This window comes from Beta vulgaris, chromosome 5 (assembly GCF_026745355.1).
Source record: "Beta vulgaris subsp. vulgaris cultivar EL10 chromosome 5, EL10.2, whole genome shotgun sequence".
NCBI lineage: Eukaryota > Viridiplantae > Streptophyta > Magnoliopsida > Caryophyllales > Amaranthaceae > Beta > Beta vulgaris.
In genome coordinates this window covers 62,009,015-62,024,394 of record NC_079206.1, presented here as the reverse complement: position 1 = coordinate 62,024,394, position 15,380 = coordinate 62,009,015, and the positions used below count along the sequence as shown (strand labels likewise).

Sequence of the window (15,380 nt, the reverse complement as noted above, 5' to 3'; positions counted from 1 at the left end):
ATGTTCAAATTTTGACTTTTACATAAGTCGAAAAAAATCGAGTTTCTGTCTTGAAAAGAATTCAAGCACGCATCGCGTGCAAAAAATGCTAGTATTATATAATCCAAGGGAGGAGGTGTGGTGTCCTCTTTTGAAGTGACTAAAATACCCTCTAATAATTTAAAATAATATTTTTCTTTTTATGAAAAATGAGAACCAATGAAACTTGCCATATGAGTAGGTCAAAAATGGAATATGCAATACTATTAATAACAAACTAGATTGACACAATCAATTCACGAAATCAATTAGAATCTTCAACTAAAAAAAGTTAGCAACATATTGTGATAACATAATATTTCATATTTACAATGTTCAAACAATATGGTTTATTAACATCTATAATTGTTAAAGAACTATATTAAAGTCGCTGAAAAGAAAATTATTAAATCATCTACCAAATTTTACAGTGACGGTATTGTCCAGTTAAAAATCATTCATCTTTAATTTAAAAAGATAATAACATCTACAAAAGAACCTCAATAATTTATCACTATCAAATAATTTTAGATCAAAAAAAATGTTCATTTCTACATAACTACATAAGATTGTCGACGCACGCATCGCGTGCATATGCAACTAGTATTATATAAGTCAAGGGAGGAGTTATGGTGTCCCCTCTAAAAAGTCCTTTTTGTTTTTAGCTATTATATAATTGGATATTCAAATCTTCTACAATATATTGTTTTCTAATCTAAAGATGGGGTCAAAATTCTAATGACAAATTAAATTATATAAGCATTAACAAAGTAACTTGACACAAATAGAAAAATAGTTATTTAATTAAAAAAATTACAAATTTTAATTGACTATAAGACCTTAGATCTAAATGTTAATCACAATTTCTAATCACTTTACATTAGTTTGAACAACAATTATTATAAATCACACTTCTAAAATTATATTTAGATGAAATTTATTGAAAACAAACTCAAACAATCGACACACACATCGCGTGCATAGAAGGCTAGTATATATATATATAATATATATATATATATATATATATATATATAGAGAGAGAGAGAGAGAGAGAGAGAGAGAGGCGAGATCACATGAGAATGCTCCTTACATGAGAAATGAGAATGAATCTCAACCACATGATTGGTTTAGAATTACAACACTTATTCATTAGAGTTATATCCCTCTAAAAAAATTTGAATTCAAATTTTTTTTTGTTTTTTTGAATTTTGAAAATTCAAATATTTTGTTTTTGGAGTTACATCACTTTTTCATTAGAGTTACATTACTTATTCAAAAGAGTTATAACGTGTAAAATTTATTCTCATTTCTCATATAAGTATGCATTCTCATATGAACTCACTTCTATATATATATATATATATATATATCATTTTATAAAAGACTCATCTGACCAGATTTGAGACTAAACAATCAAGTTTATTGCTCAAGTTTAAACTAAGGAGGCGTTTGGTTGGGGGTTTTTAGGAAAGGGTAAGAGAATCAAATAGGTCGATTCCCTTACTTGTTGTTTGTTAACACATTTTAATCATTCCCTTTACCCTCCTCATTACCCCAAAGTCCTCTACTTCCATTACACATTTTAATCATTTTAATCATCTCAAATTTCTCCTCCAATGGTGGTAGAAAAGAAAAGAAAGAAGAAGAAGGATGGTTACTTGGCGGTGGTGATGGGTGGCGGTAATTTCGCGGTGGTGGTGGACGGTGGTTATTAACAACAGTGAGGTGGCAGAGGCGAAGGAGGGGAGTAACGTGAGGTGGAGGTGGTTCTTGGAGAGAAAGGTAGGGGGAACATGGTGGAGGATGGTGAGAAGTTGAAGATGAGTTTTTTTATCCCAAACAACCTTTTTAATCAAAGGATTTTCCTTTCCATTCTCCTTGTTTCTCTTTCTTATACCCTTACCTTTTCCCCTATCTAAACCAAATACAATGGGAAATGAGTTCAAGACAAGGGTATTTAATGAACAGATGTGATTTTTCCCAATATCAATCTTTTTACTATCTAGGAAATTACACACAAATTGTTACGTTACATTTTTGCAAATCTTTTGAGTTTATATTACTTTCAACAATTCAACTAAAAAGAAAAGGCCTTTCCACACTACATACAAGTTACAAGTTACAACACAACACGACATTTACATCGATAGTAATCAATAGTATATGTAAAATCGATCGCAAAATTTTCTTCTTCATTGTTTCCTTCTCATTTTGGTTTGAACAAGCTAGATAAACTCACTTCATAAGACTTCACAGATTTATAGTATAAGTCACATCCATGTATCTGATGGTTCAGAAGCTATCATTTCAGAAAGGATCAATATCATCACCGAGTGTGGAGAGCGAAAATGGAGCAATCGCTACATTGAATGTTCTCGATTCTACTTTGTCAATATGAATCATTTCAAAATCACCTTCCTGCAAAATTAACAAACAACATAAACCAAGATAATTCATTTCATCATGGGTTCTAAAAACTGCAACAACAACCATTATTATTTTCTTCCACAAAAGAAATGCACCCGATAATAACTTTTCAGCTTCCTCCACAAAGTTTGTTCTTCATACACCTTAACACATACGGAAACACTCCAAAAGGGAATAAATTGGCACGATCGAACAGTTATGTTGGATTCATTTCAAACCAAGAAACTACTATTAAGCTAAAGAAAAGCTCCATGATAATATGGCACATACACTTTTCTTGACTATTTTTATATTCTTTAACAAATTATGTCAATATGTTACTTATGTGTGATAATACTAATAACTAATGGCTAATGAGTTGAAAAGCAAAAAATATCTCACCATTCTTCCACTCGGAGTACTTAATGGGCATGCTGAAGAGTATTCAAAGCCAGTTTTTGGAAGTATAACTGGCTGCTCACCGATAACTCCTATACCCCTGGAAGCAGAAGAAAGAAAACATAATAAGAAGAAAAGGTGGAGAATAAGTCATGATAGTTGGGAGGCTCTCAAGCATCAAAAGAAGCTCACCAGACATTCTCAGTTTTCCCATTGCCATCAGTAATTATCCAATGCCGCCTCAATAATTGTACTGGATGGTCTGAATTGTTGGTTATCCTGATCCTATATGCATAAAAGTACTGGCCTTTGGAAGGTTGACTACGTCCCTCTATGTAGACACTCCTGACTTGAACACGGACCCCCTGTAATATAACAACGTAGACAACTAGACATTAATAATAGTCCATTTTGCAAATGACCTCAGTTTGGAAATTCTTCAAATGAAAAGGAAAGCATGAGCATTTCCCTCTTGAAAGGCATCTTCCATACGAAAATAGAGACCCAAAACAACCAAAAATCATAGAAATACAGCTATAGACATAAAATAATTCTCTAATATTCTTCTGTCAAATTTTTTTCTCTCAATTTGATTAACCATCATACTCCAAAGTCCAAGGTTGGGTTATATTGTCATATTTGTCACTATCACTCTGATGTGGAAAAAGAAAAGATAAAACACCCTAAGTACTGTTCCATCTTCTCAGTACACACTGATTTTCATCAATTCCATGTTAAAACAGGAATTATTAGGTTAGCTTTAGTTTCAGTTATCTACCTCTTAAAGTCTTGAGTAGATTCACTTGGTTCGGGGCTTTTGTTTAAGAGAGAGGGATTTAAGGGTGTTTGGAGCAATATAACATATTGATAAGGATGTTTTCTAATTAACCTTAACCAGCTTGAATTTAGTATATAATTGACGGGAAATAGTGGGGATATAGTTAGAAGAAGGAATCGTATTTGTGGTGTTTTACTTTTACTTTTCTCACTCAGGTATTCTACACTTTCCTAGCCTTATAACCAGGACAGCATCATGTAATTGCATAACGGTCCACCAAATGAACAAAAAGGCAAACAAGACATGGAGCAGGGATCAGGTGTCATATGCAGCAAAGGGGAGAATGAGTCACCAACCTAGGTCGCTCAGTAGAGATTGTTATACCAAGTAATAAATGTTTGAAGTAAGAAATCTCTCAGAACAAAAAGAAATCGTACAAAACAGATTAGGAAGCACTATCAAACATAAAAAGGTAACTAACATGATTTGTTTAAGTTACAAGAGGCACGACTATCTAACACCAAAGTTAGATTGACAAAAGAAAACTTGAAAATCTTCATTGTTTACCAGGGTAGTAGCATCACTTGAACAAGTCAAAAGAGAATGTGGAGATATCTCCTTGAGTTCATCCCTATATGTTGCAGCATCCTAGGAACACCAAAACAGCAATTCATGTTATAAGTCAAATTAGAAAAAGCCACGAGAGCATATAAGATACCCAAGCGTCTAGTCAACTCGAAAAACTATTTTAGTTCCAATAGACTCTAAAGACCTTATATCTGAAAGTTTTAGATCATGAACATCATTCAATCAAGAACAAACTCTATACTTCGAGAACTAGACGGTCAGTACATGAATTCTAACCATTGCAGTGAGAAAATAAAGTGACACAAACATATAAGATAAACATCTTGTCTGAGTCGGCATAAACTATATATCTGTTCCAACTTATGTGCACCTAACAGATGATACAATACATGGTAATCTGGGCACAAGCCACAAGAATTTAGTTTAAATACCCATAAGTATTTTGTGCACAAATGTACTGCACCAAATTCCATAGGAAAGAGCCCCAATTTATAAGACCATTTGAAGGCAATTGTACAGATGCTGCTACGCAAATCAAAAGGTAAAATAATGGGAATGTATATCTATTTAAGGATCCTTGGAGCCCAACTCAGACAAAAAAGTCCAAAGGAGGGAAAGAGATTGAGAAGGGAGGGGGTTTACCTGAAACCTCTCCTGGGCAATAGCCTCTTTCAAAAGTCTCCTCAAACGCAAAACTGGCTCTTCATCCTCCAACAATCTCAATGAATCACGTATTCTCGCCGCTTCTTTATAATCCTGAAATCAACAAACAAAAATAAAATGTTAAAAACTTAGCAGAGAAACGATAATATAAAATAACCACGAGTTTTGGAGACACCCCCGTCTGAACTCCAAACATACATGTATAATACTTTACAACTAGTTACATTGACACGTGATTTATTAACAAATCAGCCTCTGCATAAAGCCAAGTTCTACAATGTCAACCTCATTGTCAATTGAAACACGTGTATTGGGTACAATAGTACAGTGTTGTAACTAATTAGAAACTTCAAGCCCCAGATTGTACATGCACAAGTCAATCAAACTCGGAAAAAAAATGCATGTAAGAAGCTGGCAATATCTTTTTGTTAAAAAAGTACAACAGTTTATACTTCCAAAATAAATTCCATTATGCCAATTAGTGTTCTTCTCCCTAGATCCGATGACATACTATTATTTTCAGGTATCAAAGATATTAACACTTACGAAACATAATATTCAACCATGACAAGAACTAATCAACTAATCTACATAACACAGTTTGCAAGATTCTTTACTCAAGCTTTGTTCAGCAAGTGGGAATCCATAGGTAAGAGTGGATCCAAATATGGCAATTCAATTTTCATGCATTTGACATGCACTAGTTATAGAAGGGAGCTAGTGATGTAGATGTGACACGGCGACTAAAACAATGAAAATAGATCAAATCTTAATCTCTTCCGCACATAATCCGATAAATATCACCAGTCCATAATATTACCAACAAGCTCGAATTGTAAAATAACCCAAATCCAATAATTACAAAGATCAACTAATTTAATTATTTTGAGTCGCCGTATCACATCTCCATCAGCTAGGGAACCGGAATGGAAATACATAGGCCTTAATTCTTACAATACTTTAAACAAAAGGGAGGCTCAATTTAAATTGCGAAATCGAAATGTTCATTCTCACTTCTAACCATAAATCAAACAAATGAGTAAAAATGACAATACCAATTCACTTCCATTCCATCATTTTCCCTACTCACTTCTACAGCTCTACTACTATACATACCCAATAACCCATAAAAAGCTAAGCAGCCATATTTGAAGATATATCCTTTCTTTCGATATCCATTAGCGACGAAAAGGAACCTAAACCTATTGCCTACATACAATAACATTACTCTAAACATCTCCATCCAGTACCTAAATTACTACACTTATCACCTAACTAACCTCACAATACAAAGAGGATCATAACTCATAAGATAACAAACTTTAGGTACATACCAACATACCTATTCAACAATCAACATATGTAACCACAATAAATCAAAAAAGGAAACTACATAAATCAACTTACTGTTAAAACTCACCAACTATCTCTCTCTCCTAGCTTCTACATGAATGCTCCTTGTCAAAATTTACAGCATGATGGAGTCAATTATTACAAACTCAATAAATGCATAGAGTAGAAAATTTTACTAGCTAGGTTCACCACCCTCTATATTGTAGCCCACCTTAGTAGAAAATTGTAGTAGGATGTGTGAAAGCCACATTATGAGCAGTAGATTATGGTAGTATAAATAGGGGCTTTGCTTGTGCATTGGAAGTGTGCCCAACCTTGTGAGTTGTGAAGTAGTAATACTAAGTATTAGTATTACGAGAGCTAGTTTGTGAGTGGAAAATTGTTAAAGAGTGAGTTTATTAATTTCATGTAAGATGTTCTACATTAAGATAATATAAGTGTGTTTTATTGTTTACATTTGAGCAACTCTTTAATTCTTATATCCACTTATTTGTTGTTAATCTTTCCACATTATTACCCCAAAATATCCTACAATTGGTATCAGAGCCATTCGTTCGTTAAATTTTTCGGGACCATTTTTTGGCAAATATCGGTCGGGGACCGATATTATTGCAACGGTATAGTCAAAAATATTTTTGGCTAACTTAACGGTCGGGGACCGTATTGCGAGGTGATTTTCCATTAGTGCACAGTCTGGGACTGTGAAGCTTGTTGGTCAGGGACCAAGCTTACTTGTGTATTGCCGGGCAACACCAAGTCACAAATGGCGGATATTGCTAGTTCGTCTAGTAATATTGAGAAACTCAACAATGGAAATTACAGTACGTGGAGTACACGTATGCAATTCTATTTGTTGGGACAAGATCTTTGGGGTATAGTCGGTGGTAGTGAAGTAACAATACCAACCGATCCAGAAGAGTTAAAGAAGTGGAAGATTAGGGCCGGAAGAGCCATGTACGTGCTAGCAGCAACCGTCGAAGACGAGTTGTTATACCGCATCAAGGATGCGAAGACACCCAAGGAGGCGTGGGACACCCTTGCAGCTCTGTTCTCTAAGAAGAACGATGCTCAACTTCAGCTTCTCGAGAATGAGTTGTTGTCGATCCAACAGAACAACATGACGGTGAACCAGTATTTCACCAAAGTCAAAACTTTGTGTGAGCAAATCACAAAGTTAGATCCTGAAAATCCTATCACAGAGACAAGGATGAGCAGGATTATTGTCCGCGGTTTAAAGCCTGGATATAGTAGTCTTGTCACGGCGATCCGAGGTTGGGCTACACAACCATCTCTAATTGAGTTTGAGAATGTGTTAGCCAACCAGGAGGCTCTAGAAAATCAGATGTCTGGAGTTTCCGTCAAGGATGAAGAGAAAGCTCTTTTTGGCAACAAGAAGTCAAATAAGGGAGGTGATAAGACAGGCGAGTCAAGTAATCAACATGGCAAGTCAAACAGACAATATGGGGATTCAGAAAGAAAGGACAACGTAGAGGAGGCTTCCATCGAGGGGGAGCTCGACAAGATCGACAACAGGATGAGAAGGAAGGGAAAAATCAAACACAACGAGATGTCGTGTGTTATAACTGCAAGAAGAAGGGACACTATGCTCGAGACTGTTGGTCCAAACCAGCAGAAGGGAATGCTGCAACTTCCGTGGAGCATGAAAGCCGAAGTGAAGTCGAGTGGGATGCACAAGCATCCTACGCAGTTGAAGAGGAACAAATCTTCGACATGGAGGTAGTGTCACCCAGCAGTACAGAGCCAGAGGAAGCTGCACTTGTCGTAGTCAACGACAAGATGATCAATTACAAAGATGATTGGATCATCGATTCTGGTTGCTCCAATCATATGACTGGAGATAAAGAGAAATTTCTGAGCATGTCCGAGTACAAGCGTGGTCGAGTTGTAATAACAGCAAACAACTCAGAATTGCCAATAACCCATATTGGCAAGGCAGTGGTGATTCCACGATTTAGCAACAAGCAAGTTCAGCTGGATAATGTCTACCATGTTCCTGGTATGACAAAGAACCTGTTGTCAGTTTCACAACTGACAGCATCCGGAAACCATGTTATTTTCGGGCCTCGTGACGTGAAGGTGTACAAGACAATGGAAGGAAACTCTTCTCCTATATTGGAGGGACGACGTCTTGAATCAGTCTACGTATGTCTGCTCAAACGGCATATGTAGACAAGCGAGGAAAAATGAGACAGCTGATTTATGGCATGCACGCTTGGGTCACGTGAGCTACAACAAGCTCAAGGTGATGATGAAGAAGCGATGCTCAAGGGTCTTCCTCAACTAGATGTCAAGGAAGATAGTTTGTGCTGGATGTCAATTTGGTAAAGCACATCAACTTCCATATGAAGATTCGAAGTTCAAATCAAAGGAACCTTTGGAGTTGGTTCACTCAGATGTGTTTGGTCCAGTAAAGCAACATTCTGTGAGTGGCTTACGTTACATGATCACCTTTATTGATGATTTTTCAAGATATGTCTGGGTCGATTTCATGAAAGAGAAATCTGAAGCATTTGACAAGTTTAAGTTGTTTAAGGAAACAGTAGAAAAAGAAGTTGGTGGTAAAATTCAGTGTCTACGTACAGACAACGGAGGAGAGTATACATCCAGAGAGTTCTCCCAATACTTGCAAGATTGCAAGATCCGACGCCAGCTCACTTGTCCAAATACTCCACAACAAAATGGAGTAGCTGAAAGAAAGAATCGACATCTTGCAGAGACATGCAGAAGCATGTTACATGCGAAGAACGTGCCACCACGTTTTTGGGTTGAGTGTATGAGAACAGCGACACATGTGACAAATCGATTACCTCAGGCGAGACTAGATTTTGTCTCACCGTTTGAGAAGCTAAGAAATATGAAGCCAACAGTGAGCCATTTTCGAGTTTTCGGATGTGTATGCTACGTCTTTGTTCCTGAGCATATGCGTAGCAAGTTTGATAAGAAGGCTATTCGTTGTATCTTTGTGGGATACGATGATCAAAGGAAAGGTTGGAGGTGTTGCGATCCAACAACAGATAAATGTCACGTGTCACGAAATGTGGTGTTTGATGAAACATCATCTTGGTGGTCACCACAAGCTGTATTATTGCCAGACTCAAAGGAGATCGAGGAAAAGCTTCAAGAAAAGATGGACGAGAAAGATGAAGGTCAAGCTAGTCAAGATGGTCGTAGTCTTGAGATGGAGATATCTCAACCTACACCAACAGAAAGAGAGAAAAGTTCATGGCAAACAGGAGCACATCATAGAAATATTGAAGAAGAAAGGCCAAGTCAAATTGAAGATTTTGAAGAAGAAGAACCACACCCAACACTACGCAGGTCCACAAGGCAGAAAAAGCCAAATCCAAGATATGCAAATGCTGCAATGGTTGAGGATGAAAAGAGCCAAGTAGCTATGATGAGGCCGCTCGAAGCAGAGATTGGAGAAAAGCCATGGAAGAAGAAATTCAAGCTCTGCACCAGAATGAGACTTGGGAGTTAGTGCCAAAGCCTAAAGAAGTTCAACCTATTTCTTGCAAATGGGTATACAAAGTAAAGACTAGACCTGATAGTACCATTGAAAGGTACAAGGCACGACTGGTAGCTCGAGGATTTTCTCAGCAATATGGGCTAGACTACGATGAAACGTTTAGTCCAGTTGCCAAGATTACTACAGTTCGTGTTTTACTAGCATTTGCAGCTAGTAACTCTTGGAAGCTCTGGCAGATGGATGTCAAAAATGCATTTCTACATGGTGAGTTGGATAGAGAAATCTACATGGATCAACCTAAGGGGTTTGAGAATCAGTCTTATCCACACCATGTATGCAAGCTGAAGAAGGCGCTCTATGGTTTGAAGCAAGCACCACGCGCCTGGTATGGAAAGATAGCAGAGTTTTTGTTACAGAGTGGTTATTCTGTAGCACCAGCCGATTCGAGCTTATTTGTGAAAGCTCAGGATGGAAAGTTGGCAATAGTTCTTGTATATGTGGATGATCTTATCATCACAGGAGATTTTGAAGAGGAGATTCAACAAACAAGAGCTAATCTTTCAGTACGTTTCCAAATGAAGGAGCTCGGAGAATTAAAACATTTTCTTGGTCTTGAAGTCGAGCGGACTAAGGATGGGATATTTCTATGCCAACAGAAATATGCCCGTGATCTTCTAGAAAAATATGGAATGGTCGATTGCAAGCCTATGCAACTCCAATGGAGGTTAATGCAAGGTTATGTTTAGTCGAAGGCAAAGATCTAGAAGATGTGACCATGTACAGACAGTTGGTGGGAAGTCTTATCTATCTCACGCTATCCAGACCAGATATTGCATATGCAGTGAGTGTGATTAGTCGGTTTATGCAAAAACCGATGAAACGTCACTTGGAGGCGGTACGACGGATATTAAGGTACGTGAAAGGGACCATTGACTATGGAATCCTGTACCGCAATGATAAAGAATTTGAAGTTGTCGGATACTGTGATGCTGACTATGCTGGTGATCTTGACACACGTCGATCAACTACTGGTTATGTGTTCAATCTGGGTTCTGGAGCAGTCTCTTGGTGTAGTAAAAGACAACCAACAGTATCACTATCAAGTACGGAAGCGGAATATCGAGCAGCGGCTATGGCAACACAAGAGTGTGTGTGGTTGACGCAATTACTCAAGGATCTGCATCAACCAATTGATCGAGGAATCAAGTTAGCTTGTGATAATCAGTCTGCGATACGTTTAGCGGAGAATCCTGTTTTTCACGCAAGGACAAAACATGTGGAGGTACATTATCATTTTGTCCGAGAGAAGGTTCTACGGGGTGAGATTGAACTTGAACAAGTGAACACGGACGACCAAGTTGCAGATATATTCACAAAAGGTCTTGGAGGACCAATGTTCGAAAAGTTTCGGAAACAACTTGGTATGACCTCCAACTATCTCTGAGAGAGAGTAGTCGTTGAGGGGGAGTGTTAAAACTCACCAACTATCTCTCTCTCCTAGCTTCTACATGAATGCTCCTTGTCAAAATTTACAGCATGATGGAGTCAATTATTACAAACTCAATAAATGCATAGAGTAGAAAATTTTACTAGCTAGGTTCACCACCCTCTATATTGTAGCCCACCTTAGTAGAAAATTGTAGTAGGATGTGTGAAAGCCACATTATGAGCAGTAGATTATGGTAGTATAAATAGGGGCTTTGCTTGTGCATTGGAAGTGTGCCCAACCTTGTGAGTTGTGAAGTAGTAATACTAAGTATTAGTATTACGAGAGCTAGTTTGTGAGTGGAAAATTGTTAAAGAGTGAGTTTATTAATTTCATGTAAGAGTGTTCTACATTAAGATAATATAAGTGTGTTTTATTGTTTACATTTGAGCAACTCTTTAATTCTTATATCCACTTCTTTGTTGTTAATCTTTCCACATTATTACCCCAAAATATCCTACACTTACATCATTCTAAAGAATTCCACTTCCACATTCCAAATTCCAAATTCAATAAAACCTAAAATGTTAAATCAATCAATTTAGTAACTATTTCACAAAACAACAGAATGCCAAATCTGTAAAACAAACCAATTTATTCCTAAACACAAAACCCAAAAAAAAAAAATTCAACTTTAACAACTAATAATCACCCAATAAATCAGCTAAAACTTAATCATAAACTTAATCAATCAATCAAAAAAATAAAAAACTTCATCAATCCTCATATTATACCTCAGCCTTGGCTGCCACCTCCATTTGCTGCTTAAGCAAGGCATAACTTTGGGTCCTACAATGAAGCCCATTTTGACCCGGGCCCGAACCTTGAATTGGGCCAGGAATTGGGCTTGAACTTGGGCTGCTCTCACCACCAACATTCCTTTGTGAAGAACAAGCCACAATCTTGCAATACCCAACTTTTATGGTGGAGCAACTCCAATTTCTCCGGGTACCCAACTCAGAATCCGACAACCCATTTATGTTATACCTTGATTTTCTTGCTGATACCCCAAAATCAGTGAACACTTTCAGACTCAATGATTGCATAATTTATATACTAATGTTTTTATTATTGTGTTTTCCTATAAGAGATTATGATTAATTAAAGATTTAATTTTTCTTCCCTAGGATTTTTGGGTGAAGGAAATTTTTATCTGGGTTTTTTTTTTTTAATCAATAGGAGAGAGAAAAAATGGAAAAGAACAGGAGAAATCAGAATAGAGGCTATTTTTGTTTACAAATGTTTGCAAGATTACAACAGAAACTGCCGCTTGGCTAGAGGAGTTATTTACAGGATATGCCATTTGTCAATTTTGAGAATATAAGCTTACTAAAATATCCCTGTTAGAATTCCGAAAATTTTCCAATGGAAATTGTAGCCACCAAAATATGAGTAATCTGAATCGTTAAATTCACACCATTCATTTAAGTTTACTATGTACTCCCCTGTATTTTTTTATCTTTTTCATTTAGTGGTATCAAAACAGGTTCTCAAACAGGTTTTACGTATACCCACGATAAACCAGGTCAGATCCAGACAGGTCAGGATTCTAATAGTCAGTTCCCCAGGTCGTAATTGGTCGGGTTTTGTTCGACTGGGTCGAACACATTTGAGTCATTGGATTTTCGGGTATGATCACTCGTGGACATTTTTTTACCGGGTTTGCGCATGTCGTATTTAGGTTTCATGTACGCTTGAGTTGAGTCAAGTGTACTCGGGTTGAATTAGTAATGACCTTAGTTCGATCATTGTGGATCATCGGGTTCATTCGCTATTGAACGTCAATTCAATTTCGAGTAACTCCTTGTTGGGCCATCTTGATTTTGCTATGGATTTTGTAAACGAATCATATTAATAAAAATATTAAGATCAACATATATATACATATGTGTGTGTGCGCGATAAATATATGGATGATAACGAAAAAGCAATAAAAACACTATATTGATTACCGTGATGTTTAGTGTATTCTCTTAGTCAAAACCTATTTCGACTAATCAACGGCGTAAAACCACTCTAATGAGTACTAAAGGACTAGAACGGCTCTTCATATGTTTTAATATTATATATTATAACCAACGACAATAATAACGAGTAAAAGATCAATTTCAAACTTTATATCAATGATTTATTATTATAAGCATTAGTATTGATATATAAGTTTGTAAATAGCTATGATGGTAATGAGAATAATAATACTAATAAACATAAAGCGACGATGATTATAGTAAAAATACAAATAATAACAGTGATGGTAACAAGAACAAGGCTAACAATAAATAGTAATATAAATAAGAATATAAATAATAATAATAACAATAACAGTAAAATACTAATAGTAATAGTAGCAACAATGCTAATAATAGCAATAACAATAACAAACTTAAACGGTATATATGTATTATGTTGTGACTATATTATATATAATAAAGTATAAACAAACTATTTTGTCAATATATTGAATCATTTTAATATAAGATTGGTATCAAAATAATTGTAAAACCAATCTAATACTCTATTGATTATAAATTAATATAACGACTCTTAATATGTATATAATACTATAACAAATGACAATCATACATTCATAAGTTTACAACGACGGTTCATATGAAGCCTAAGTGATTATAACGAGGGTTCATATGTTGCGCAATAATAATAATAATAATAATAATAATAATAATAATAATAATAATAATAATAATAATAATAATAATAATAAAATAATAATAATAAAAAATAATAATAATAATAATAATAATAATAATAATAATAATAATAATAATAATAATAATAATAATAATAAATAATAATAATAATAATAATAATAATAATAATAATAATAATAATAATAATAATAAATTATACCTCCAAATCATTCTCCCCTGTAAAAGCTAACTATAACTTATTAAAAAGTAACAGCAATAAGTTAATTGTTAACAAGTAACAACCATAAGTAAAATAGTCAACAAGTACTTACTAGTTACGAAATACATGACAACTTGTTAACAACCATATAGTTTTTTTTTGAGGGAAATTAACAACCATATAGTTTAATACTAGTACAAGATTAAGGACCATAATACTCCCTTGTTTTTATAAGTTATAAGATTATTTAAGTTAATTGTTTTTATGTTATACTATAGTTTAATACTAGTATAGTATTTATGGTCTTCTCTTAACTTTGTATATATATGTGACTATAAAGAAACTATTTTATCAATAGGCTTAAATATATTAGTACGATTATAATATTGGAACCATTCTAGCTAATACGATAATAATATATTAATTATGTAAAGAATATGATAAAATTACCACAATTATCAAACTTAGCAATAAAAAATCTTACATGTTCTACGTTATGAAAATTTCGAGATATTCTGACAATTGATTTTTATTTTCAGTTTGGACAAATTGGATGGTTAAATTTTCACTTGTTAATGATAATTATTGAAATGGGGTTGTTTTTGTCATATCATGATATTTTAGATATTATGAGGTTTTTGGACCATTTTGATACTTCTTATGATTAATTTTATTGATATACTTTGCTATTTTGTGGTCCTTTGTATATGAGCCACAGCCACAAAGAGTGGATTGCAGTAAGATTTTTGGATGGTATGGAAGAAAAGGTTCCATGTGTTCATCTCCTATTAACATTATTTGTTTTAGAGGCATTTAAAGCATGAAAGAGGCTTCTTCCTATATACCACTTGAGGAGAACCTTGTAAACTAATGGTTCCCCTTTGATGTTTCAACATTTTCTCTAACTTCTTTCACTTGCATCTTTGTCAAACTTGCATCAATTCTAAGCAATGTTGGATGATGGAGAGATTCTTTTGTTAATTTTTATTTGTAAGATATAGTTGCATAACTCCCTCCTCCATTGCAAAAACTTAAATGCAATATTTCATATTTGAACAAAATTTAGAAAAAAAGGATACTAAACTATTAGTTGTGTGGAAGTGTTTAGACCTCCTATTTGATGGGTAAAGTCAGGATATTAGAAATGTGTTGCCATCTTTATAAATTACGGGAAAAAAAAAATCAATTTTTCCAAATGAAAGGAGTATTATTTTGATATATTTATTTTTTAAAGGAGCTGCAAATAAGCAAAAAAAAAAAAAAGCCATAAAAGTAGGATAATCATATTAATATATTAAATATTATTCTATACCTTAAAGCTCCTCTCT

At 34.9% G+C, this 15,380-nt stretch overlaps 1 protein-coding gene across 1 annotated transcript; it reads right to left on the bottom strand.

Annotated features, from left to right (window-relative positions):
- Positions 1–1,977: 1,977 nt before the first annotated feature.
- On the bottom strand, positions 1,978–12,448 carry LOC104894289 (hypothetical protein). The gene is made up of 6 exons (XM_010680483.4): positions 11,919–12,448; positions 4,835–4,948; positions 4,172–4,252; positions 3,019–3,191; positions 2,830–2,926; positions 1,978–2,439 (listed from the first exon to the last, which is right to left on the bottom strand). The coding sequence occupies exons 1-6, from the start codon at positions 12,228–12,230 to the stop codon at positions 2,329–2,331; spliced, it is 888 nt and encodes a 295-aa protein (XP_010678785.1). The 5' UTR covers positions 12,231–12,448; the 3' UTR covers positions 1,978–2,328.
- Positions 12,449–15,380: the final 2,932 nt, after the last annotated feature.

What these genes read in the sequence shown, in the direction of transcription:
- LOC104894289 (XM_010680483.4), bottom strand. Translation starts at nt 12,230, where the DNA reads ATGCAATCATTGAGTCTGAAAGTGTTCACTGATTTTGGGGTATCAGCA. An exon ending in CAAGTGATGCTACTACCCTG is followed by an intron (nt 3,192 to 4,171) that starts GTAAACAATGAA and finishes GTTATATTACAG; the next exon opens with GGGGTCCGTGTTCAAGTCAG. An exon ending in GGGAAAACTGAGAATGTCTG is followed by an intron (nt 2,927 to 3,018) that starts GTGAGCTTCTTT and finishes TTCTGCTTCCAG; the next exon opens with GGGTATAGGAGTTATCGGTG.